General features: G+C 41.0%; 1 protein-coding gene across 2 annotated transcripts in view; it reads right to left on the bottom strand.

The window, feature by feature from the left end:
- dscamb (Down syndrome cell adhesion molecule b) overlaps positions 1-26718 on the bottom strand; it is a 98632-nt gene that overhangs the window by 13923 nt on the left and 57991 nt on the right. Inside the window, exons 4-22 of one of the 2 annotated variants that reach the window (XM_028961706.1) lie at positions 25712-25858; positions 24983-25261; positions 24577-24852; positions 23344-23640; positions 22279-22554; positions 20351-20629; positions 19943-20062; positions 18864-19043; positions 6463-6659; positions 6053-6149; positions 5488-5616; positions 5122-5289; positions 4227-4297; positions 3661-3901; positions 3297-3443; positions 2158-2313; positions 1903-2036; positions 319-472; positions 19-136 (exon numbers count right to left, since the gene is read on the bottom strand). In XM_028961706.1, coding sequence (XP_028817539.1) covers positions 19-136; positions 319-472; positions 1903-2036; positions 2158-2313; positions 3297-3443; positions 3661-3901; positions 4227-4297; positions 5122-5289; positions 5488-5616; positions 6053-6149; positions 6463-6659; positions 18864-19043; positions 19943-20062; positions 20351-20629; positions 22279-22554; positions 23344-23640; positions 24577-24852; positions 24983-25261; positions 25712-25858 — 3466 coding nt within the window. Of the gene's footprint in view, positions 1-18; positions 137-318; positions 473-1902; positions 2037-2157; positions 2314-3296; positions 3444-3660; positions 3902-4226; positions 4298-5121; positions 5290-5487; positions 5617-6052; positions 6150-6462; positions 6660-18863; positions 19044-19942; positions 20063-20350; positions 20630-22278; positions 22555-23343; positions 23641-24576; positions 24853-24982; positions 25262-25711; positions 25859-26718 lie in introns of those variants that run through there. The other variant, XM_028961707.1, reaches the window with a different exon arrangement.

The following is a 26718-nucleotide window of genomic DNA, read 5'->3' as shown; positions in this document are numbered from 1 at the left end:
ACTGTGTCAGTGACTCACCTGCCCTTTAGCCATTTAATGGTTGGGGCGGGGTCTCCCACCGCCCGGCAGGGTAGGATAATGTCTCTCATCCACGGTGTGGTGACATTCCCACTGAAAGTGAGAATCCTGGCAGGAGCTGGGATCACACACACAATAAGATTGACTGTTTGCTCCAGCGAAGATAAAAAAAATCTTAATTTAGTCTAGAATATTAGGCCTATTGATTACCAGTCTGGCTTCCAATTTTCAACGTCAATCTAACAACCAAATCGTCCTCAGTAATGACCTACTGAGCAGATGCTCAGATGAGATGTGTACCTTTGGCAAGAGGCTCCACTGTGATCCTGTCACTGGCATTGCCGGGCCCAGCGGCTGTCACGGCCACCACCCAGATGCTGTACTGCTGGTGCAGGCTCAGCCCATGGATGTGGTGGAAGTACTTATCCGGCTGGGCATCGTACTCGCTGATCACCTGAGAGAACGAAAGGTGCTCCGTGAAGCCTGACCAACTTTTTTATTGTTAGATAATCTGTGGCCATTACTAATCTTCATGATATGCAATGAACTGTGCAGTAACTCAATCAAAGGAGGCATAAAATGAACCCAGACCTGAAAGTATTGTAATAAGTGCAGAATTGGAGAAGGCACATACTTGAATTTCTTATTGAGCTGCATGCAAATCCAGAAAATAATTAGAATTAATTAGAAATTAATAAGATAATAAGATATTTGGCCAAAATGTAGCCTCCTTCCTTGTGTATTCTGAGTATGGATAATCCTCATAATTTAGTTAAATTGAAACATTTGAAAATTCTGTTGTTCTGCACATGGAGATGTATATACATCTGCTCTGGTCAATACATCACACATGCAAAGAAGCACAACCAGTGCTGCCAAATGCCTCATCATTTCAGCTCAAAGCTGCCAAAACTATTTGATGAACAACGCTGAACGCAAAGCCCTGGCTCCTGCCTGCCTCCTCTGATTCACTCTTTTCTTTTTTTGCCAATTATACTTGTTAGCAGACATCTTAAGCAAGGTACCGTCTGTACTGCTCCCCTTACTGCTTCTTAGTTGCCCACTGCTCCCTAAGGGTGATGGGTTAAATGCAGAGGACACATTTCGCTGTGTGCTGTGCTGCAGTGCTTCACAACGACAATCACTTTCATCTGCTATTAAACACGAAGACCACAGATTGGTGGACCAGTGAATCTCCTCAACATGCAATGCAATATATAGGCAAATGAATATATTGTACGCGTTTTTTCCATTTCTTGTACAAATTTCTTTGGAAAGTGAGATAATCACTCGTTCCTCACAAATGCACACTGAAATTAGAGAATAATACTCAAGTACAGTGCATTTGAAGGAGCCAGTGATATTGAATAGAAGTAGCAGTGAGGTGGGGAGGGAGAACAAGATCTCTCTGCAGTACATCATGGTACCATTAAAACAACAGCACTGGTGCACATGATGTGCAAAATGCTTGGATTAACATACATGGATTAACTACAAACACTAATCTGAATTAAAATGATTCTAATCTGCCCCAGTTCTTTACTATAAGATAACAGTGGGTTTAGGATTAGATTTGTGACTACACATTGTGGTCTGAGTTGTTATTTAAACAGCTTTTTAAATTTCTATCGTGATATTGCAAAAATCCCCCAAAAAAGTGACAAAACAGGGCTGCATATTTGGTGGTGCAATGTTCACAGGACATTGCTTCGCAAATAACATATGAACAATATTGATGATAACACCTACAGTGATTACAGCTGATTGCAGGTGACTTTTATGGGTTATATATTACACAAAAAATAAAATGAATAAGAGGCATCATCGCCTTATTAATATTCACTAAATACTACAGCGGAGAACTACATCAGGAGAGTTCCCTACCGTGGGGTAAGGGTAGGAGCAGAATATCATATATTTGCGGATGACTCCATTGAGCTTTAGTGGGGGTAGCCACGAGACAAAGACCTCCGAGCTGCTAGAGGCAGCAGCCTTCACTCCTGCCGGGGGGCCTGGGACTGAAACGAAAAGATTCACCAGAAGTTTCATTGGTGTAATGCATTACTATTAGAGCAATAATGCGCTAATGTATTAAAAAAATTGGGTTGCTGATATCTGCTAATGCTAATACTTCCTCACCATCCTCCTTGGTGCGGATGAAGATCTGCTCACTGCGGACTCCGTCTCCAGCCTGGGTGAAGGCCAGCACCTGGATGCTGTAGTTGGTGTATTTCTCCAGGCCATCCAGCTCCAGCCGGGGAAGGGTGGTGGTGACATTGCGGATCTCTCCCAGCTCTAGAATATAACACAGGGGTATTAGAACTCAAATCAATCCAGGGAACAAAAAAGATTCCTGTTGTCTAAAACTGCTGAATGGTTTCAATTGAGCTAATTCACTAGTCCATAGAGCTTCTATTTAGTTCACATACAGTAAATAAACCTAAAATTTAAACATGAAGCTGACAATAATTGTGAAGATGATGCAAATATTATGAAGTACAATGATGCTTTGATGCCCTCTTGCATTTAATCCATAAAATAATTATATTAAATCACAAATGCAGCTTCAAAATAAGGTTTAGAGTTTTAGCTATGCTCAGCATACAGCAGCTACTGCACCTGCACCGGCAACAAATTATACAACATTACCACCTAGTGGTGGATGAGTGAACTATATTCAAATGCGAATTGTTTTGCAGATCTGAGGGTGTGTGTGTGCGTGTGTGTATTTATACCCACATTCGCACACACACACACACTGCCTAATAAAAAAAGTCATGCACTAATATTTTGTTTGGACAGCCTCTAGCCAACATTGACTGCCATTGTTTCAGTCAGCTGACATTTATTTCCGCACAAGTTGCATAATTGTTTTTTACCAAGATCTCGTAGAGATGATGGGACAGTCGCACTGCTACGCAAATTCCTCTGCAGCACATCCTATATATTCTCAAGGCCTGGATTCTGTGGAGGCCAATCAATATGTGAAAACTGTGTCTCATGCTCCCTGATCCAGTCTTTCATTATGTGAGCCTGATGAATCCTGGCATTGTCAACAAGCTCATGTCATCTGAGAAGAGGTAGTTCACTGATGGAATATCCTGGTCGTTCAATAGATTCAGGTAGTCAGATGACCTCATTGTTTGGGGACATTGTTTGCTGCTCCAGTCTTTATGAAGTCTCACTGATCAGTGGTTTTCTTAATGCTACACAACTGTATAGTTCCAATGAATTCCTTGAGTTCATTGAGTTGTGGAAATGCTCATACTGTCACTCACCTCCATCAGCTAGGTTAGCCCAGTAGATGACCCGGTAGCCCAGAAGGATGCCATTGAGAGTTTCATTCGGCAGTGGGGACCAGGAAAGATAGATGGCTTCGGGGGTGCTGGCAGTGGCCACAACATTTCCAGGAGCTTGACTAGGAACTGACAGGAACAAATTTGCACAATGATGTTAAATGAACAATGTCTCCCCCTGGCTGTCGAACAGAGCAAATTTCTAATAACTGCCACTAGATGGTGCTGGAACCTAGAAACAACATTTTATTCAGAAAAACAATGTAAAACATTCTCTCACTCGATGTATCTGTCCAGAGAATTAAGATGACTTATTACTAGAACAAGACATCTGCCACCCACATACCATCCTCCAGTGTGCGGATGATGACCTCCTGGGAGGCGGGGCCCATTCCGGCACGGTTTTCGGCATTCACAATGACTTCATACAGGGTGAACTTGCGGAGGTTGTCTAGAGTTACTGTCTCCTGGTCTCCAGTGGCATCCACGGTGATGCGCGTGAGCTGCCGGTTCTGCTCTTTGGTGTACTCTCGGTAGCTGACGTGGTAGGTGCGGATCACACCATTCTGAAGGTGCTTCAAGGGGGGCTGGGTGCACATTCGAGAGGAAAGTTCTTTTATTGTTCAATATTAGATCAACCACAATACGGTACAAGCACATATTAAATGGGTGTATGACATAAAGGTAGTGGTGGCCTAGCGGGCGCCTGTCATGGCTTGCCCACTGCTCACCAAGGGTGATGGTTAAATACCGTGGACCCATTTCGTTGTGTCACCGTGTGCTGTGATGTGTTTCACAATGACAATCACTTCACTTTTAAATATGAATATGAGCAAAAGGAATATTCAATTTCAAGCACTCTACCAACATTTGATCAATAGAGTTGCCCTCATTATATAATATACAACTCACCTTCCAGGTGACTTTAACACTTTGCGAAGATATGGCTTCAAGTTGTACGTCCTGGGGAGGACCATCAGGACCTAGTGAGCAAACAAAGACATTTACTCTATCAAAATTAAAGCCACAAAAACAAAAAGAAGAAAAAAAAATCTTCAAATAACTGTACATATTTTAACAGTTTAATTGCGAATGACCAGAATTTTCAAATGTATTCAATTTCATTTAAAAAATGGCAATCTTTGAGATATTTACTAATAGACTGTGTTCACTAATGAGAAAATCCAATAAGAAGACATGCAAAACTCTGCTTTGTCAGTAGGTGGCAGAATTATAAAATCCTCCTGGTGACCTTGGCCTTAATGAAACAATGCCAAGAACCTGGATGGTACGTTTGTAAGTAAAATTTAAGGAGCTATACTGTAACCAATAATATATAGTGTATTCTCTGTGGGTGGAGTTTCTACATTTACAGAATAAGTATGTGAGTAACCATATCCATATTATTTAAGATTCACATTATTATACTTTTAATTTGAATGCGCTACTTGACAAGCAACATTCTGGTCAGTGAACAGGTAGCACTGTTTTGTATCGTTTCACATTCTGCTTGACATTATTGCATATAAGAAGCTATTTTTAGGTCCCTTATAACTAAATGACTTCATAAAGGAAACATGTTTTCTCTGGTGCTCTTTCAGTTTTAGAAGTGGTCTCAGGCATAAACAGAAACAGACTCCTTTCTGGGAGTCTCCTTTCAAATCCCGAACCACCAAGAAGCCACTAACAGGTCCCCTTTCATGGCTGCCCACTGTTACATGCAGAAGACACATTTAGTTGTGTCACCGTGTGACAAAAAAAAAAAAAAAGTCACAAATGCATGGAGCTGCAGACACCATAGACTCACTTGCTTCATCTGTGGTTATAGTGAGCTCATTACTAGGGGCACTGCTGTTGATGCGGTTCTTGGCGATCATACGGATGTTGTATGTAGAGGACGGGTGCAGGTCGATGATAGTGGCCTGGTACAGTGATGGGGAGATATTCTTTGTCGTTATGGCAGAACTCCATGGAGCTGTAGAGGCCAGAAAAATAGAATAACCATGTCACATTCCAACCTTATCATTCATAAGGCAGATATCACGGATCATGATACAGTTAGTTTAATACTTTACAGAGGATCTGTATGAATCAGCATATCTTATTTATCAGCCTATAGTATTTAATATATGTTTAAATAATTTGGAGATTAAGCCTGAAGAACATGTCCCACCGGATTTATTCTTGTATTCAATGTCATATCCTGTGATGGGGCTGTTGCCATCAAACACCATGTTCCAATGGAGCGTGATGATCCTGTCCTGCACGTCTCGGATCTCCACCAGGGGGCTCTCCGGAGGCTCTGCAGAAAAATCAGTGGTGTCAGTGGTGCACTACTTTATAATTTTACGAGTAAAGTATAGCGTGTGTAATGGGGAAGGAGAGACTGTTTACACGGCAGTCAGTGCATAAATTATTTTCAGAAATGCGGGTGAATGGGGCTGCAAAAACCTTTTAACTATTTAAACACAATCTTTACACTTGATTTAGGTAGTCAAACCTATCACAGACCGCCCAGTTGAGATGGAACCCCTGGCTTTTAATGTTGTTGGTGTTGTGTTGTGCACTACTACGTCTACTGTGTTCTGTTAGAAGTCTTATATGTCTTGTTTGTAAAGATGTTACTCCGGTAAGAATTTCTTTGTGCTTGGTACATTGTACTTTAAACAAGTGACAATAAACTTCTACACGTGTTCTACACGTTGTGGGCATGTTGAACCATATGAACTCACACTCACCTTCGACCGTCAACTGTATGATACCTTTATCTTCGCCATATGAGTTGATTGCATGACAGGAGAAAAATCCAGAATCCCCTCGAACCGGACTCAGTATCTGAACACAGGATCAAGAAAATTGCTCACACACCAACAATCTATACAACTGCTAGCTGTAATGACTGAATACACAAATTACAATGGGTTTCCATGGCTGAACAAAATAAAACAACATTTATAATTACCTTTGGGGTTCAAACATGACTTTGAGCATATAGTAAAAGACCAATTTTAGACTAATATTTCACTGACTCACATTTAATGAAAGCATTAAATGTTTATATTTATTTCTATTAATGGCATTTCTCACAATGTTGTTTTATACAACAAGTGACCTTGGTGCCACTTTCCCAGCCCCCTTTTCAGCGTACCTGCAGGGTAGAGTTGACCTCATCTCCCACCTCCCTGACAGTCACCACGTAGCCACTCATCTCAGGGTTGATGATCTCTTTCTCCTTCTCCCAGCGAATCATGATGGGCTTCTCGCCCTTTGCGGTGCAGCTCATTTCCTTCTTCCTCCCCTTAGTGGCCAGCGTGGTGTTGGGGTATGATGTGATCATGGCAGGAACTGAAGAAGATGAAGAGAGCATTTGACATATAGTTTTTGCTGTTTATCGAATGAAATTTGGGGGATAATTAGTTACCTTTATACATTTTTCTTTAACTAAATGCCTATTTTTATAACTATTGCTCTGGCACATTTCTTTAAACCTTTCGTACGTGCAGTGCTAACCCAGAAGACCGGCAACGCTGACAGACTTGCCGGGAGCCACCATCTCAGACGGTGAACGGGGACTCGTGACCCGCCGAGAGGACACACAGTCATGTGTGATATAGGTCAGTGTGGAACCAAATGCTAAGTGAGTGATCTGGGTCGCTCCACTCTACATGTGTGTCAGCCGCCAGAGTCATTGAACAATATAAAGCACTAAACATAAGATGGCGCTGGCTAAACATTAATGAGTCCGTGCTTCCAAACTGGAGGCGAAAGAGTGTTTGGTGACTGGGGTTCCGGAGAACAGCTGTACCTGGGCTCATTTACGCAACCCACCACACTGGCCCAAACATAAGACAACAACACTTATTTAATCAGTAGATAAACACTAGTATTTGGCAGAGGTGGCTGGTAATGTGTTATATTTACTTTTTTACATTTACATTTTGAAAAAAATGTAGTAGGTATACAACGCCAAATTAGAAACTGTTTTTTTCTATTGTGCCATGCCTCTTTTGTGCCAGGTAACATCAGATTGGGAGCATTTTAATAGTGTGCTTTGCAGTGGGTTTATTTCTTTACAATATATTACAATCTAATAGCTACTCAGTACTTAGTAGTAGTCTTATCACTGCATAATTTCAGGGCTCTCTTTTATTATTTTGAATTAACGCACCTCATACTTAAGTAAAATATTTGGATACTCTATTTGTATTTATTGTAGTGTACTCTATTACTCTATTGGTATTTGGTCACATCTACTGTCTAGACTACAAACGTGAAACCATATGTGATAAAAATTCTGTATATATTGTCCAAATGTTGATCAATGTACAATCATTGGAAAGCCAGCACACACAACAATTTAGCATCACCAGTTCATCTGGGGTTGAGTACGAACTCAAACCCATTTCTCCTGGTGGCCTTGTAAAATAACTGGATAATAACAACTCATGAATCCCGACTCAAGGTGATCAAGTTTAAACAATACTGCCAAAGCCTCACCAAAAGTACGAAAGAAAAGCGCACATATTCACTTACACGCCCGCCACAACATTCTGTGCATTAAGGAGGAAATAAACAAGGTCAATATCTTTCAGGGCTTACTGGAGGTGCACCATTACCGGACTGTGCAAAGTGAAAGAAAATCCTCCCGGGCGCCCCCGTCACTTAAACCTGGTCCACGGCATGAGGTGAGTGCGGAGGACACTCAGGGCGCCTTGTGGAGACAGCGCCTAAAAGCATGTAGCCCTGTAGCAGCGTGAATGTGATCTCTCACACAAGGGCTCATTTCCCAGCAGGCATTGCTATGATTTAATGATGAGCACACTTTGATTATTCATACGGAGCAGACAAGAGCTTCGTCTCAAGCCTGCTGCTGTCTCACGGGGGCGTGCGCACACACACAAACACACGCACAAATGCACATACACATGTGAATACAAAAACTGCACTTCTGCAATGAACAAAGGCAACAGCTACACAGTAACAGAAATTTTGTTGTTTCATTAGGCAGCAAACAGATGCTGATTGGCTAATATTAGGAAATCCTGGCCAATCACATGTTTGTATTGCGCTGTTCATTTAAATGAACAAATCGCATTCTTTCTTTCAACTTGCTGCTGTTCTTCCAGCTCCGTATTCTCTGTACTCTTCATGGACGTCTTCATGAAGGTTAAGCTATTACTTGCCCACCCAACCACCCCACTCCTGAGTAGATCTAATGATTTTGGGGCCTTCGAGGGGACAAAACCTTAAATGGGGTCATCCTCAAATCCAAATGTTTACCTGAGTCAGTGTGTGTGTGTGTGTGTGTGTGTGTTTCATTAGCACCAGCAGCTACACTGTACTAGCAGTTACAGTCGCTATTTTTCCTCTTTCTCTGAGCTGAGAAGAAAGCTTAAGAATTAGTTTTCAGTGTGGCTTCCATTTTACTGCTTACATTCCCATGCTTACCGCTCTGAAGTTTGTGTTTGTCTGTGTTAGGGAACGAATATTAGTAACATGTAAAAATTCATATTTAAATATTTTATTTTTATGGGAGAAAGCCAAGGCCCAACCTTACACATATACAACACCCACACACAAATACACATAGTACTCAGCTAAGAGGTTCACTTTATGATCCAGACCATTCAGTACAGTACTAACTGCTGCACTGAGCTCAATGAGTTGGCCTGACAGGCCTTATGACATGATAGAGCGTGTCAGACCTGGGCCCGCCAACATTTAAGACTCATCTCTTATTCACTATCAAGCCTGCGAGGCAGTGCAACCCAAGAGAGCCCTGATTTATTTTGCATGGCAACTATGAATTTTAAGTGAGGCACGTTCTGAAGGAAAATCCCTCCCTTGATTCTGTAAATGTTATTGGAGTTTAATGTTTCTTTTTTCATCCCTCTGCTGGATACCCTGCTTGGACACTTCTGTCCTAAGAGAATTTTGGAATTGTAAATGAACCAGCCATTTATATTTGTATGGTATAAATTGCCTAAATTTGGCAGGTGCCTACGTGTTCCTGGAGGTTCCTCTGACAGTTTCCCTTTCAACCACTGACAATTACAATCAAGTGAATGTTAACAAGCTAATGAGCCTAATAATGTGTCTGGCAGGCTGTTCGCACAGAAGGTGTGAATTAAAAAATTCGGTCATGGGTCCTGCAGGAGCAGGCTTGGGAACCCCTGCTGCAAAACATTAACACATACAAGCAGCTTGTATATCACGTCGTGGCCCTGGCGGGCCTCGGCCACTAGGGGGCGGTAACAGATACAGGAAAATGAGACTAAATGTACCTTGCCTACCCTATGCCTTGTTCCACCTCATCCTATATAGACTCTGCTTTACCACATCTCTGAATGTGTCCCTGATTTACCTGTGATTTATGTCTTCTTATTGCCAATTTCCAGCATTCTGGGGCTATTTGTTTTTGTTTTTTGAATAAAAAATACTTAATACTTAAAAAAGAGCTGTTAATCGTAGTTTCAAAATACATCAAATACAGAGCAGCTAACCTCACCTAAAACCAAGCCATTTAGTAGCGAAAATGGTTTTATTGGGTAAAATTATAAATGAACATCTGTACTGAACTCAGTGTAGGAGTCATATCAGGCCACTGTCTTATCGTTTCATCACTTCCATTTCAGTTCTCATTATCCTACTCGGGACTGGCAGCTAACGCATTTACACAAAGCATTTTCCCTTTTCATTTTCCCTGTGATCAAGGAAAACATTTCCATCTGCCTGCTGCTGCTGGTTCATTTTGTTTTACAGACACATGGTCTCGAACCTGACACACTTTCACAGACCTGCGCCTCTTCCAGTCCCGGAAAGATCAAAGAAAGTAAGGCAGCCCGCCTAATTCCCCCCTCGGATATAATCCTAAAAAAGAAAATCGTAATTGATGATCAGCAGAAAGGTGAGCCGGCTGCTAGCTGCAGTAGAAGCGACAACAAAAAGGCGTCACTAATCTAATTCCGTCCCTCGCCTGGCTGACAGCAGTTAGTCAGTGGCCTCGGGCATGAGGGTCCCTGTGATCCTTCCAATAACTGCTTGGTTGATATATATTTTTAATATCTCTCAATATTACAGTGGTGCATACCAAAGAGAACAAATGGCGGCAGACCTCATTTCAGACTAAGCGGCTCAATTGCGGTTCACTGTCTGAACGTTGCCAAACATGGCACCAGTATCCTTTCTAAGTAGGATTTGATTTTGCTTAATAATTTAGTTGTTTTTTTTTTGGTTTTTCTTTTAACTTCTTTTATATTTATCTGTTGCAGAACTAATATTGTCATAAGTGACCTTTTACGGTTGTAATATATTAAGAGAGAACATTGCAAGCTATAGTTCTTTTCTCATGTTTTTTTTGTTGTTTCTATAATTTAACATGGTTGCATAGGCACGCAGGGCAGGAAGGACGCAAAAGATCGACTCAAGGGAAACACACAAGGGTACAATCAGAGGCAGACGACCAACACGAGGCACCAGGAAAACCGGGCCCAGAGTGTCAGATAAAGTTCGGATCATGACAATATATGCAATTGTCTACGTACAAAAAACAAAAAAAAAACCTGAGACATCTTGAGTACACAATGTAAGCCACCATAACATAAATGGCACACACACAAACGCACCTTTAATGTGGCCGACTGTTCTCTGTGGTGTCTCAGCGAGTGGAGAATACATTTCAGCCCTCATCTTATCAGTGGCACAGGGGCACCCAGGGAAAGTAGGCCACGTCGCAGTGCCTGAGTGGGCCATATCTGTCTCATGCGCTCTCTTTCAGAGATGTACACACACACACACACACACAGCATCATGCAGCCCCAAGTGCTGGCCAATAGAGTGCTGTAAATAACGCCAGCGCTATGCTCAGGAGAAGCTGGTTGGTTGAGCGGAGCAGCTTGCCACGCTAAAGTAATTGCCCCTTTTTCCTGCACAATTGGTCACAGTCTGAGCACGCTCGCTGTGATACTGCAGGCGACAGCGGGAGCCACCAAACCAAAGTGGACAAAAAAAAAAAAAACACATGAGGAATAAAAGCCTAGATCCTAGAAGGAAAATGTTTATATTATTTATATTGCAAATACTGGCATGACATTTGCGTTAATGTGGTTTGACTTTAAATGCTTATTCATATCTGCTATTAATACTAATGGGTACTTCTAATCAGACACATTATGATAAAACATCCTGTGTCTGATGCTGCTTCTATTTGGAATCATATCTGATATTACTCATAAACTCCTCTATAAAACTATATGAAGCATTTGAGGACACAAATTGGCTCAAACAGCAAAGCAATGTGAAAGATCTGAATGTGGCAGTGCGGAGTACTGTTCCCACAGTAAATATAATATCACATGGTCCTCATTTATGATACCAATTGATATATAATGCACTGCTTGCTTCACTTCTCCCTTTTCCTTTTGCGCCAATCACCTACTTTTCTACTCATTCCATCTCAGTTTTTACACATCTGCACAGCACGACCATGTACACTCAGTGTCACCACATCAAGTACATCTTCACAGCGCGCACAGACATATAGGACACACACTAGCATGTACCACACTCAGCCATATCTTATTCATTTAAGAGTTACATGCAGCATGCAACATTAGCTACAAACACACAACTATGGGAACACTAACGTTTGTCACATGGAATGTGCATGGGGATGGCTCCAGAGAGAAGAAGTTAAAAACATGTAGCCAACTTAAAAAACTACAGGCAGATGTTGTTTTTTTACCAGAAACTCATAGACCTGATACAGCGACAGATGACCTAAAAACACTTGACTTTCCTAATGTGTTGTCAGCCTGCTACAGCTCTAGGCAAATGGGAGTAGCAATTTTAATACATAATAATGTTAATTTCACAGTACCCAAATGTACTCTGATGGAAGTTCACTAAATGATCTAAATTTAACCAAAAGTTATGTATTGCCAGTATATATGGTCCAAATGATGATGACCCCTTATTCTCCCACGCATTTTTTTACTGCACTCTCTGCGCACTGGTCCTTGGGGGGCGACCTCAACTTTGAACTAAATAAAGAAATGGACAGGCTATGTACAGTTGGATCTTGGCGTAATTGGGAAATCTAGTTAAGCAGTCTAGTTAAACGACTACGGACTTTGTAATGCATACCATTCTTTTCACCCTAACCGCAAAGAATATACTTTCTTTTCACATCACTCTTATTCTCGTCTGGATTACTTCCTCGCCAGCAGGTCACTGATGAGCGATACACCCTATAACTGTCAGCGATCATGCATCTGTGTCTTTAACTGTAATACATAAGGAGGACATTCCACCATGTAAAAACTAGAGATTTAACACATCATTGTTTAAATATGAAGATTTTATCAAATATTTAAAAAAAGAGTGCACCTCATATTTAGACTGTAATGACCCACCTGAAACATCAGCATTTCATTCTTCTGTACTCAGGAATTAGTAAAAACCATTAAATTCTTAGAAGAAAATTATTTGATATCCCAGGAACAGGAAATACAGAATAAAAACTAGATCTAAATTATCAATAGAAAAACAATTTTTTTAGGACAAAGACTTTGCTGGCAAAGGTAACACGGTAACTAATCGGGTCAATTTCTAGCCAACCAGTTAAAAGTAAATAAAGAAAAAATAATTATATAATTTAGTTAAAGGCTTAAATAGGGATACGGTACATGACTTTGAAAGAATAAACAACACTTTCAGGGACGCTACAGATAAACCCATCTAAAGACAAAATTGATCAGTTTCTTGAAAACATAACCCTCCCGAAATGATCAGTCCATCAAGCGATGGCATTGGACTCTCCTCCACTAACACCAGGTGAACTCCAGGAAGCCCTACATACTATGCCCCAGGTCCATATGGAATTCCAGCTGAATTCTATAAAACATTCTGGACAATTCTGGCACCAATGTTTTATAGATTGTTACAGGAAAGTAAGTAAAATGGTTGACTACCATCTCACATGAACTCTGCCAAAATTACTCTTTTGCCAACACCAGGCAATAACCCTACATTTCCTGCCAGCTATCGGCCAATATCCCTTATTATTAACGTTGAACTAAAAATAATTTGCAAAGCTCTCTCAAAAAGAATACTCTTATAATTGTCTGGAGCAGCTGAACATGTCTTATTATTATAAGACATGTTCAGAACTGTGTCCTGTTAAATAACGTTTAATATGAATTATTTACTGTGATTTCTACAGATGTTGCTTGTTGCTGTGTTTCTTTTTGTCTGTTTGATTGGTGCACGTTCCCTATTTTTCTCCAAATCCCCTAACCAAATATTTTTTTCTCCTCCACACTCTCCCTCTCCTATATGTCAACTTTGTCCAACTTCTCCTTTTCTCTGTCCACAGAGGACGCCTGGTGCTCTGAGAGAGTTCTTGGTCACCTGCCTGACTAGTGGGCAGCCCTTCTCCCCCCAGCGCTCAGTTTAGGTGGCCGGCCAACTTTAGGTAGAGTCCTGGTGGTTTTGAACTTCTTCCACTTACAGATGATGTAGGTCACTGTGCCCATTGAGAGCTTCAAAGTAGCAGACATTTTTCTGTAACTTTACCCAGATTTGTGTTTCGAGACAATCCTGTCTTGGAGGTCTACAGACAATTCCTTTAACTTCATGCTTGGTTTGTGATCTGAGATGAACTGTGGGACCTTATATAGACAGGTGTGTGCTTTATAAAATGATGATCAGTCAATTCTGTTTTTGTTGGACAGCTAATGACTTCTGTGAATGATGCAGTGTTTAAATACAGACAGGTGAGCACCTACTTTTGCATATATTTCAGTTACTGGATGTAGAAAGGCCTTATTTGCACAATTTTAGCTGGGCCTCTGCACAGTCAAGCTACACAGACACAGAAATGACAGAATATATAACATAATGAGTCAGACTAGGCTATAAAGATGGGAGATGTGAGGCGCAGTGGGCGTAGACAAGAGAATGGAAGAGAGAGCAGTCCAGCGTATTGCTCTCCGTCATCTCTTTTTCCACATGGCAGAGTGCACTTGAACAGAGAGCTCCGTGTTAAATGGAGGGAAAGGAAGCCACAAACAAACAGCGGAGTGGGTGAGGAGCACATGGCCATGCCAGCCAGGCATGAAGACCACCCTGGGGCGCTGCAGCCACTGCCTGGCTTTTATTTTACTACACTCGTATTCCACATAGAAATACTTTCCCTTTCATTTTTTATATGTATATGTATATATATACACACACACACAAAATACTATCTATCTATCTATCTATCTATCTATCTATCTATCTATCTATCTATCTATCTATCTATCTATCTATCTATATATATATATATATATATACACACACACACACACACACACACACACACACATACACACACACACACACACACACACACACACACACACACAGGGAGTGCAGATAGGCTCGAAAGCCTAATTGAGCATATTAGGTGATGTGCATCTCTTTAATGAGAAGGGGTGTGGTCTAATGACATCAACACCCTATATCAGGTGTGCATAATTATTAGGCAACTTCCTTTCCTTTGGCAAAATGTGTCAAAAGAAGGACTTGACAGGCTCAGAAAAGTCAAAAATAGTGAGATATCTTACAGAGGGATGCAGCACTCTTAAAAATGCAAAGTTTCTGAAGCATGATCATCGAACAATCAAGCGTTTCATTCAAAATAGTCAACAGGGTCGCAAGAAGCGTGTGGAAAAACCAAGGCGCAAAATAACTGCCCATGAACTGAGAAAAGTCAAGCGTGCAGCTGCCAAGATGCCACTTGCCACCAGTTTGGCCATATTTCAGAGCTGCAACATCACTGGAGTGCCCAAAAGCACAAGGTGTGCAATACTCAGAGACATGGCCAAGGTAAGAAAGGCTGAAAGACGACCACCACTGAACAAGACACACAAGCTGAAACGTCAAGACTGGGTCAAGAAATATCTCAAGACTGATTTTTCTAAGGTTTTATGGACTGATGAACTGAGAGTGAGTCTTGATGGGCCAGATGGATGGATTGGTAAAGGGCAGAGAGCTCCAGTCCGACTCAGACGCCAGCAAGGTGGAGGTGGAGTACTGGTTTGGGCTGGTATCATCAAAGATGAGCTTGTGGGGCCTTTTCGAGTTGAGGATGGAGTCGAGCTCAACTCCCAGTCCTACTACCAGTTTCTGGAAGACACCTTCTTCAAGCAGTGGTACAGGAAGAAGTCTGCATCCTTCAAGAAAAACATGATTTTCATGCAGGACAATGCTCCATCACACGCGTCCAAGTACTCCACAGTGTGGCTGGCAAGAAAGGGTATAAAAGAAGAAAAACTAATGACATGGCCTCCTTGTTCACCTGATCTGTACCCCATTGAGAACCTGTGGTCCATCATCAAATGTGAGATTTACAAGGAGGGAAAACAGTACACCTCTCTGAACAGTGTCTGGGAGGCTGTGGTTGCTGCTGCACGCAATGTTGATGGTGAACAGATCAAAACAGTGACAGAATCCATGGATGGCAGGCTTTTGAGTGTCCTTGCAAAGAAAGGTGGCTATATTGATTTGTTTTTGAATGTCAGAAACGTATATTTGTGAATGTGGAGATGTTATATTGGTTTCACTGGTAAAAATAAATTATTGAAATGGGTATATATTTGTTTTTTGTTAAGTTGCCTAATAATTATGCACAGTAATAGTCACCTGCACACACAGATATCCCCCTAAAATAGCTAAAAATAAAAACAAACTAAAAACTACTTCCAAAAACATTCATCTTTGATATTAATGAGTTTTTTGGGTTCATTGAGAACATGGTTGTTGTTCAATAATAAAATTATTCCTCAAAAATACAACTTGCCTAATAATTCTGAACTCCCTGTGTGTGTGTGTGTGTGTGTGTGTGTATATATATATATATATATATATATATATTAGAGGTGGCCATTGATTAATTTTCTTAATCTAGATTAATCTCACTGTAATCTTGGAATTAATCTAGATTAATATATATTTTAGATTAATGTACATTAAGATAGATTAAAATGGCTCATTTGAATTCATGAATTTGAATTCATGTGTGCTACCCAAATAATGACTAAAAGTAAGTCTTTGAGAACGGGTTTCTCAAGCCAGGTGGCGCATTAGACCAGGGGCTCATCTCCTGTTCCCAAAATGCATCACAAACTGCTTGAGAAAGCTGTTCTACTATGATAATTGGTGATGAAAATAAATGATGTTCAATAAGATGTACTTGTGTTTACCAACTGTTTATTCAGTTAAATAGCTGCATCCATGTTACCACGTCACGTTTGATGTAATTTCACAGTTCGAAGACTCGTTCTCGCCCCCTACAGTGCAATTCGGCTAGGTATACATCTGCACTAAAATATCAAGGTGAAAGTCATCTTAGTGTAGCGGTTCTTCTTCTGTGTTGTGTAATTTTTTTATTAACCACAAATGATGAGCTGACACCCAAGAGATTTTCTGTGCAAAGTGTATTCTGTACAAAAAGCAAGGTCGCGTCAGAACATCGCGTCAGAACATCGCGTCACACATCGCGTCTTTCTGCACCTCTCTCTACAATATACAGTATTAAAAGAAGATAAAAAAATATTCACAAATTAACACACATGCAAAATATTCCTAATATGTACATAACTTAAAATGAAAGAAATAACTTTTTGCACACAAACCCCACGCACCTCTCACAACTCACGCCATGTGACCAAGAGACCTGAACCAGGTCTCAAAAACAAAATAAAAGTCTTTAGAAAATAAGAAAATAAAAGACACAAGAAAGAAGAAATATACTTATAAATCTAGTGTAACCATTTAACTCCGGCACAATAGCTTGCATAGTATAGACCCAGCTCCCAACCAAACTTTGTGAATAGATTAACAGCGATATTTTTTTTATTGCCCGTCAATCGCCACACGCCTGTGGGTTTGTTTTGTTTGTTCCCTTTGTTTTGGCCCTCATGCCATTTTCCTTTGTGTTTGTTTTTAATAAATCCCATTTGCACAATGTCCTGTTTCTGGACTTCTTCTCCAGTCAGCCCACGGACGTGACACCTAATATTTAACCAGGATGTTCTTTGTTCATTGAATCAAATTTGTGCTAGGGAGCTAATATCAATATACGGGACACTCCTGTAAAATCCGATCCTGAAAAATGCCCAAAGCTGAGCACCAAGATTAAGCAGAATTTTATCGTATAATCTCCCAGAGGACCTGGGCTGTTGAAATTGGATCTAGATGAGTAGAGAGTTAAAGCACTGATCTTTTTACAATCCCTGTACTGGCCTAAACATAATTGTAATCTATACATCTATCGCATTAGTCCATTTGATGTAAATATTACATCTGTGTACAAATACATATTGCTTATTCAAACATATATACAGTGCATCTGGAAAGTATTCACAGCACATACATTTTTTCACATTGTTATGTTACAGCCTTATGGGGCAGTGGTGGCCTAGCGGTTAAGGAAGCGGCCCTGTAATCAGAAGGTAGCTGGTTCGATTCCCGATCCGCCAAGGTGCCACTGAGGTGCCACTGAGCAAAGCACCGTCCCCACACACTGCTCCCCGGGCGCCTGTCATGGCTGCCCACTGCTCACTCAGGGTGATGGGTTAAATGCAGAGGACACATTTCACTGTGTGCATCGTGTGCTGTGCTGCTGTGTATCACATGTGACAATCACATCACATTACTTATTCCAAAATAGATCTAATATTTTTTTACACACAACACCCTATAACAACAATGTGAAAAAACACATGTACATAAGTATTCACAGCCGTTGCTTAATACTTAGTCGACGCACTTAGTTGGCAGCAATTTCAGCCTCAAGTCTTTTTGAAAATGATGCCACAAGCTTGGTACACCTATCCTTGGCCAGGAAACATCGGTGCACAGCCATTTTAAGATTTCTCCAGAAATTAGATTCAAGTCTAGACTCTGGCTGGGCCACTCAAGGACATTCACAGACTTGTCCTGAAGCCACTCCTTTGATATCTTGGCTGTGTGCTCAGGGTCGTTGTCCTGCTGACAGATGAACCGTCACCCCAGTCTGAGTACAAGGACGCTCTGGAGCAGGTTTTCATCCAGGATGTCTCTATACATTGCTGCAGTCATCTTTCCCTCTATCCTGACTAGTTTCCCAGTTCCTGCAGCTGAAAAATATCCCCACAGCATGATGTGTCACTGTAGGGATGCTATTAAACTGGTGATTGTGCCTTGATTCCTCCAAATATCTTGCCTGGCATTCACACCAAAGAGAAAAATGTTTGTCTCATCAGACCAGAGAATTTAAGTTCCAATGGTCTGGGAGTCCATCAGGTGCCTTTTGGAAAACTGCCTTTTACCACATACCTTTTTATGTTATTTGTCTTTATGCTGTACTGCTCTTTGCACAGTATCTGGGCTTAAACAACTATTTGAACAGCTTGGATTGTGTGATGTATATGGTTGTGTATGCGATTTATAATAATTGAAGATGACATTTCTTAAAACAAATGAATTTTATGAAGATTTAGACAAAGTCCAAGTTGCTCTTACTTTTGACGGTGAAGTACATAGACTTGCTGACATCGGCTCCAACGTCGTTGCTGACCTTGCACAGGTAGTAGCCGCTGTCTTCCTGCAGCACATGCTTGATGAGCAGGGAGCCATTTTCCACCAGCTGGATACGTGAACCTGAGTTCAGGGGGATGGGCTGGAATTGCGGAACACCTTTACCTGCACAGAGAGGAAGGAAGTTGAAAATTGAGACTTTCATCCCTATTACTATGAAATAAAGGTTATGTGCATTCCTCACAATATTTCTGAAGTTCTTTTCGTATCAGATTGGTTTTAAATATGTATTGCATGAGGTTTGTAGTAACTAGTAACAAGCATCCCTGTATGAACAAGTACAGAAAGATTTCAGATTATTTGTTATATTAACAATACAATCAATTTTTTTTTATTTTTTGACAACTATTGCTTCCACATATAACAAGCTATTTACTTTTCATTTTATAACATTTACTCACTTCTAGAGACTATTTAAAGAACTCTAGTTGACCAAAATGCTTATTAGGAGACAGATTAGGACACACACACACACACACACACACACAAATATATTCAAGACAGGAGAGAAAATAGGTGAGAAAGCCAAAAGCCCACAACTCCCACAATCTAAATTTGCATCAAAGCAACGTCCCATCTCCATTTTGCCTTTAATTATGGGCATAGACCAAACCCCTCCCATGGAATAGAGTCTGTTGTTTTTGCTCTTGTTTTTGTTGTCCTGACTTTGTACTTTGATCTCCTGGACAAGGTCATGGCTTCAGAACGGCACTGCCCCCTGCCATCCACCTGCTCCATGCACAGACTCTAAACCCATAAAATGTAGCGAACCTTGAGTATTAAGCAACTAAATCATAATATCTTTTCTCACTTTGACCCTGTCAGTATGTGACAGGACCACATGTTTATTTTATGGTAATTTCCCATGTGCTCATTGTTTAAAAGCCTCCTCAGGTGCTGATATTCATGCATGGTGACAACCTTTTTTAGATCTTCGTTAATTGGTCCAAATAGTCTTTTTAATGTGTCTTCTGAAGCTCATGTGTGCTGAGGGGAGTTTTTACCTCTGGAGTGTTTCCATACGATAGTAGGGCGTGGGTTTCCCCTTGCTGAACACTGTAGTACAACAGACTTCCCATAAATCCCATCCTGGTCCATGGGTTGTACCACAAACGATGGAGGGACTGAGCAAATAGCATACATGTGTGTTAATATCACAGCAATCCAACCAATTAATGCCTTTGATCATCTACATGCTCCATCATGTTTTTGACACTTAATATTCATTTCATTTGAAGTTTCTTTCATAGTGTTCCAGAACATTGATTACATTGTGTTTTGTTGAAAATAATGGCCACAAACAGATAATCAATCCCATTATGGCATTACACTGTCAATCTTTATCCTCGTATTGGTAACCTGCATTGCTATAAGCTGCATTACAATGCAAGTGTAAGCAAAAGGAAGCCTACCTTTGACAATGAGCTGACTCTGGTGTTCGACTGCTGCAGCCTCGTTGTGGGCGATGCAGGTGTAGTTGCCGTTGTGGACGGAGGAGAGGTTGGCGATTCGCAGGGAGCTGGAGAATTCATTATTGTCTATGGTCACGCTCAGGTTGGCTGGAATGGGTTTTCCGTCCTTCTGCCAAGTGAAGAAGATGGGGTAGTCGCCGGAAATGACCACACAGGGAATGAGTACGCGCTGTCCAATGGAGTAGCCCTGGAATTCAAATGGCTGGATGTGTGGAGGCTCTACAACACCCAGAAGAGAAGAAAAGTAGATTATTAATAATGAAGGGAATTTAATGCCCAGTTAATGTCTACATTAATAGTTTCATCTGGTTGCACCTTATTACTCAGGCATGTTGCCTCAGTTTCCTAGTTTTAAGGGTTAGGTGCAATAGAACTTGAGGAAAGATTTACTCTCATCACATCTAGTGCTGGCTTTTAAACATTAAAACAATGAGTGTAAGTGATTGTGGTGAACGGTGTAGACATTTTCAGCATCTTGGCACTGGAGTGTCTTCAAAGAGCAGCTACTGCCGCTCACATCATGTAAGCTAATGAGCAGAGCAAAAAAATGCAACCATAAAAGGGTCATTTCCTCCGCAGCAGATTCAGCATAATGGTTCCTCCCGGGACCCGGAAAGACGTGAAGCGAGTCAGCCAGTGGCGTTTGAGAATCAATGAGTTAAAATAACATTGAAATAAAGCAGCACTTCAGTGCTTATTTAATTCGCAGCAAAGTGGGGCTAATGGACTCTGGGGATTCTGCCAGCCGTGTGAGCAGAGCAAATTAGCCAACTCAATCGCACAGAAGGAGTTTCATATCACCGCTCTCACCATACACACACATACACACACAGACACTTAAGTCACAGCTGCCCTAGTATCAGTCCTAATCATCTTAAGTTGCACAAAAAGTCTGGTTCCGATGCTGTTCCACTCCGGAACTGAGGGACATCTGAAAAAAAGCCTTACTTCTCAAATAAGGATTTCCATGTGTCTTTTGTTCAAAGAATAGGATGCTCTTAAAATCATGTCCTTCTCCTAAATTATCTGGATTCTTCTTTTTAAGTCAACTGATTGTCTATCAGAGGTCTACTGGATGTGGTGCACCTCCCAGAAATTTCTGCAGCTTCTTCAGTGTTGCTGTAGGTCTCTTGGCAGCCTTCTGAGCAGTTTTCCTCTTGTCTTTTCATCAATTTCTTGGCAATGTCAGTGTTGTTCCATTTCTTCTGTTTAATGGTATATCCAGTGCACAATTTGTTGTACCCTTCTCCTGACCGATACCCTTAAACAATGAGATGATGCCCTTTGATGCTTTCTTTGAAGCTCTCTGCAAGCTGTGACAAACTGTTTGCTCTAACAGCAACCAAGTTTATGTTAGGAGATATTCTACTAACTGTATTTGGGGTTAATCAGTTTATCATTAATTGGTGGCAGGTGTTTACACAAGAAGAGCGGAAGAAGGGTGGCTGCTGCATTAAAACTCTTTAATATTGAATTACATATTTATTTTTTGAAATCATGTACTTTTCGATCATCTTTGTTAATAATATTTTTATTTAAACACCTATGTGTTAAACACTTTCTAGGTGTTTAAGTTTATACTTTAAAAAAATTGTCATGTTTAGCATCTCTACCATACTTTTAAATTCTAGAGTATAAGCATTAATACCTAGAAGCAGAATCAATTTAAATGAGGAAAAGTAGGATGTGAAATGTGATTTGCCTTGTTTATTTGTGCTAAGCCTATATATCAAGCCACATGTTCAAAAACTAGTCCTGAATAGTATTTTCAGTTTTTGAGTATGGATCTAGATTGACTGGGGTAAATCATAGGCTTCTAAATCAAAGCTACAATCCCATCACTAAAAGAAAACAAGAGGTTCTCTCACCTTTCACAGTGACATGCAGGTGTTTGCTGATCTCCAGGTCAGGATGTACTTGTACTTTACAGGTATACTCGCCCTCATCCACATTCTTCTGCACATTGGAAAGCTTCAGGGTGCCATTGTTCTCAAAGGCCCGCTGACGATGGTTGAAGGGCAGCAGGTCGGAGTTCTTGAACCACTTGATGGAGTAGTATGGATAACCAACCACACGGCAATGAATGTAGGTGTCCCTGCCAGCAATGGCAGTGAGGTCCTTCATATCACGGATGTTTGCAGGTCCTTCAATGAAGAGAAAGATACAGAGACAAACAGAAAATGGTAGGATTTAGAGGAGAGAAGAGTGAACATGGAAATCAATATTCCATGGCACTGTATTTTTTGTTATGAAAAAAAAACCTCTTGGTTCGTAATCAGGACCAGAGCAATGTGGCTATATTATAAACAGTCCAAACAAGTCAAGCAGTCAACAGCAAACACAAGTTAACATATATACATACTTATATAAATTAGACATGGCCATGTAGCAGACTGGTGGGTAGCACTATGGCCTCAGAACTCCAAGGAAGTACATTTTAATCCAGATCCTGTCTTTTTGTGTGTAATGTTTCCATGTCCCCCATTGCAGCTTATCCTGGGTTCTCTGGTTTCACCAAAATGCATATAGGTATTTGCACTGGATGAACTGGTGACTCTAACTTGCTCATACATTTGGGTGGTCTGTGAATGGTGTGTGTGGAGGGATGCTAATCTAGTGGGATGGTAATCTAGGTTTACAAATAAACCTATGTGACCTGACCTTAAAAGCAATTCTCTGCATTGTGTGCAAGTTTGATGTCCTTTCCACCATTACTGCACAAACTAGTCACTATTTTACACAAACATGAAAAATAGACATTAGACACATAGTTCACAAATAATTGCAAAGAAATTTTGTTTTGCTGTGAGACTGCTTGATAACAAGTTGAACACCTTTGGAAAGACGTCATTTAATGATCAACAAGAGGTGTGAGCATTTTGGGTGAGAATATGTATGTGTGGTGTTTTTGGAAGAGATGAGCTGACAAGCACCTCTTACGTTTATTCGAGCCTGGTAGGAGACCACGCCGGCTGAGTTGTTGCAGGTACATCGATAGACGCCACTATCATTCACTTTGGTGTTGGTGATGTTCAGGTAACTTAGCACGTGTCCATCCAGCGTGACAACCTGGCCCATGCGGTAGTGGACGGTGTCTGTAACAGGTTCCTCATCCAGGGTCCAGGCCACGGTGGGCCTTGGTGTACCCTTCACATTGCAAACCAAGGATACAGGTTCATTGAGGTTGACCATCCTCTCGCTGAAGGCCGACAAGATCTTTGGTGTCCCATCTGATAATAGGACAAGATAAATATAATTAGACAGAAATATACAATCAAGTCTAAAATAAAATAAAAAATGTAAGAAAAAGGTGTAGAAAAACCTGCTTGCCAGTGATTTCATTACTAAGGATGGCATGAATGTAACTCTGTAAGTGTAACATGAGCTAGATTTTCTAAAAAAGTTTTCAAGGGTTAAAAAACTCTCAGTGTGAAAGGGTTAAAATGCTTTTAGTTAGATTATTGAGTTGAATTGATAAAAGTAAATGCCTTATCCCAGGACACCATGCCGTGATTGTAATCAGACTTTAAGCCTGATGTACAAATGTGCATATGCCACCCAATGCTATACTGTTTTCCCTCTTTTATCCTCCGCTCCTTTTGAAGGGCACTTAGCAAGATGAAAACCCGGCTACAGACGAGATTGAGGCACTTTGAAATCTCTGCTCTCTGTTTCTCTCTGATAACCCTGGCTTGCTCAACATCATTATAGATTATCAATATCCTCTTTATACATTTCCGTGGCCAAGGGAGACAGTTGCCCCAGCAACAGGGCTCAGGTATGCAATCCGAGGGTGGCAGAAAAAAAATCCAATAATGGCGTCTACACTGCAGCATCTCAACACGCTTATTAACGCTGGAGTGTTAATCTATCAGAAACTATAGTCTGCACACTTACACACAGTACATGCACATACTGATATATTTTGGGAACACTTTGCTAAGACTTTGTAGACTTACATTATCTTGGCAATTCATTAGTTGAAGCTAAAGATGACAGAACATTTCTTCTAGGGTCAATTTTGACGTGTGCACACACATATTCACACCAGCTCTTTCATCTCTCATCATAATACTATTTACGAATTTCATATTGAGAGTCTTGCCTGGCCTCCACACAGGAGATTCAGGCTGGTAAAACGTGAACTGGTGGATAGCAGAACTTACCCTCCAAAATGACCTGTGCGAAATCTTGGGCCGACATCTTTCCCTTCCGGGCGAAGCACTGGTAGACACCACCATCATTTTTTGCCATTCCATCCATCACCAGGTTCTCCCTGTTGAGGCCTGTCATCCGGACCCCCTTTCCGGGGTAGATCTTTTCTGCGTTGCGGTACCAAGAGAGCTCATACTTGTCTGATCCTATGATGCTGCAGGACAGAGACACCTGACTGCCCACACTACTCTTCAATGTGTGAGGGGTCACCGCCACCTTCAGGGGCTCTGCAGAGGTCGAGGAGAAAGAAATCAGCTGAAAATCGTATGTCTATGAAGTTTACCTTGAGTTACATGGGGAAAATGGAACTGAAGATTGCATTAAGCATCACTGAGTGTGGATGTTTGGCACACTCACGTTTGACCAGCAGCTGCCCTACAACTGCTGTGTTTCCCAGGGAGTTCCACACTTCACACACGTAGCTGCCAGCATCGGTGGGCCGCACGCTCTCAATCAGCAGCCCTGTGTTAAGTTGCCGAAAGCGGTTGTCTCGCTCCAGGGGGCTGTTGTCTTTGAGCCAGCGGTATTTGGGGAATGGGTGGCCCGATGCCTTGCAGGGGAGCTCCACTCGGTGGGAGGCCATGACTTCCTTCCTGTCGAAGCCATCCAGGATGACAGGCTCGGCGTTTGTGGGCTCTGAACAACAGCAACAGCATTTTATTTTCATTATTCTAATAAAACCCAAATGTGGGTTCTCCAAAAAAAAAAAAAAACATGTCTCAGAATATATATAATATGGCTCTTTTGTGGAAATTGTGGAAATAATGTAAAAATACATCAGGGATGGTCAGGGATGAAAATACATAATCTAATAATGAACTCAGTTCATCTTTAGGAATCACATTGTAAACGAATATGCAGTATACAAATAAGGATGCATATAATGCTGATTTCACATTATCACATTACATACAAAAATGTAAATATTATTTAGCAAATGTAGAACAACATGATGATGACAACATAGTCATATCACATAATAGATTAAATATTGCCAAACTTAGATACAATCCTATATTTAAAAAAAAGTAGTTAGATGAAACAAAAGGATGATGCCAATGAAATGCAACCAGGCCAACGGCTCACCTATTACTGTCAGACGTGCACTGTTGCTCTGTCTGGTTTCGCCAGTGTAACGATGTCGCGTCAGGCAGCGGTAGTTCCAGTTCCCATCGTCTGTGACAACATCCAGGATGTACAAGGCTCCCGAGGATGTGATGTGAAATCTTGGATCTTTGAATAGAGAAGAAGAAAATGGTAAAGTAAAGATTCCATGAAAGATTCAGACTAGTCATCATTGTAAGTGTTTAACAAATATTAGGCCAGGTTCAGGCAGTACCCTGTTGCACTATACAGCACAGCTAACTAACCTTCACCCATCACAATGGGATTGTATTATTCTATCTAAGGAAGTTCTCAGATATTACATTACATGATCTGAGGGTTACACGCGAAGTGTGCCCTGGTTGGTAATATTATGCTAATTTTGAGGATCAAACCACAACGCTGCCAGATTGTCAACTCTCATGAAGAAGAATGCCTCGCGCCTGGCCTGGCATACTAGCGTTAGCCTCAGGGGAACAGAATGTCATCTCTGATCAAGATAAAAAGTGATTGTCTTCACACGTTGTGGTATAGAGAGACACGCAGAGCTGCCTGGACCATTCTGATGGGTAAAGGCTCTCAATTGGTCTGGCCCAGAGAAAATGGAAATAAATGGACGGGTGCTCAGGCTAACAATATCTCACGGGTCGATTTCCATGGATAAATTCTTCTATACCATAGCAGGAACAAAAATCAAATCCTGGATGAAATTTAATAATCCAGATTGAAATGAATATGTCCAAAGAAGGAATATCTGCAGGAAACCCTCAATTGCAGCAAATCTCTAATACTCCTTTGCATAGTTAATTGATTTAGTCTCCAATCATGCCAGTCATTTTAGTGACTTGTTAAAATGGACGTGGTGAGTTAAAAATGATAAACAGTTTAGCAATTTTCTTGCACAAAATCAAACTGATTGAGAATGATTGAGCTGATGGAGCGCTTGATAAATTCATTATTAATTTACTTTATATATCTTCCTGCAGGGG

Source organism: Denticeps clupeoides, chromosome 19 (assembly GCF_900700375.1).
Source record: "Denticeps clupeoides chromosome 19, fDenClu1.1, whole genome shotgun sequence".
In the NCBI taxonomy this organism is placed as follows: Eukaryota; Metazoa; Chordata; class Actinopteri; order Clupeiformes; family Denticipitidae; genus Denticeps; species Denticeps clupeoides.
The sequence above is the reverse complement of the archived record's forward strand: the minus strand, read 5'-3'. Positions and strand labels throughout refer to the sequence as shown.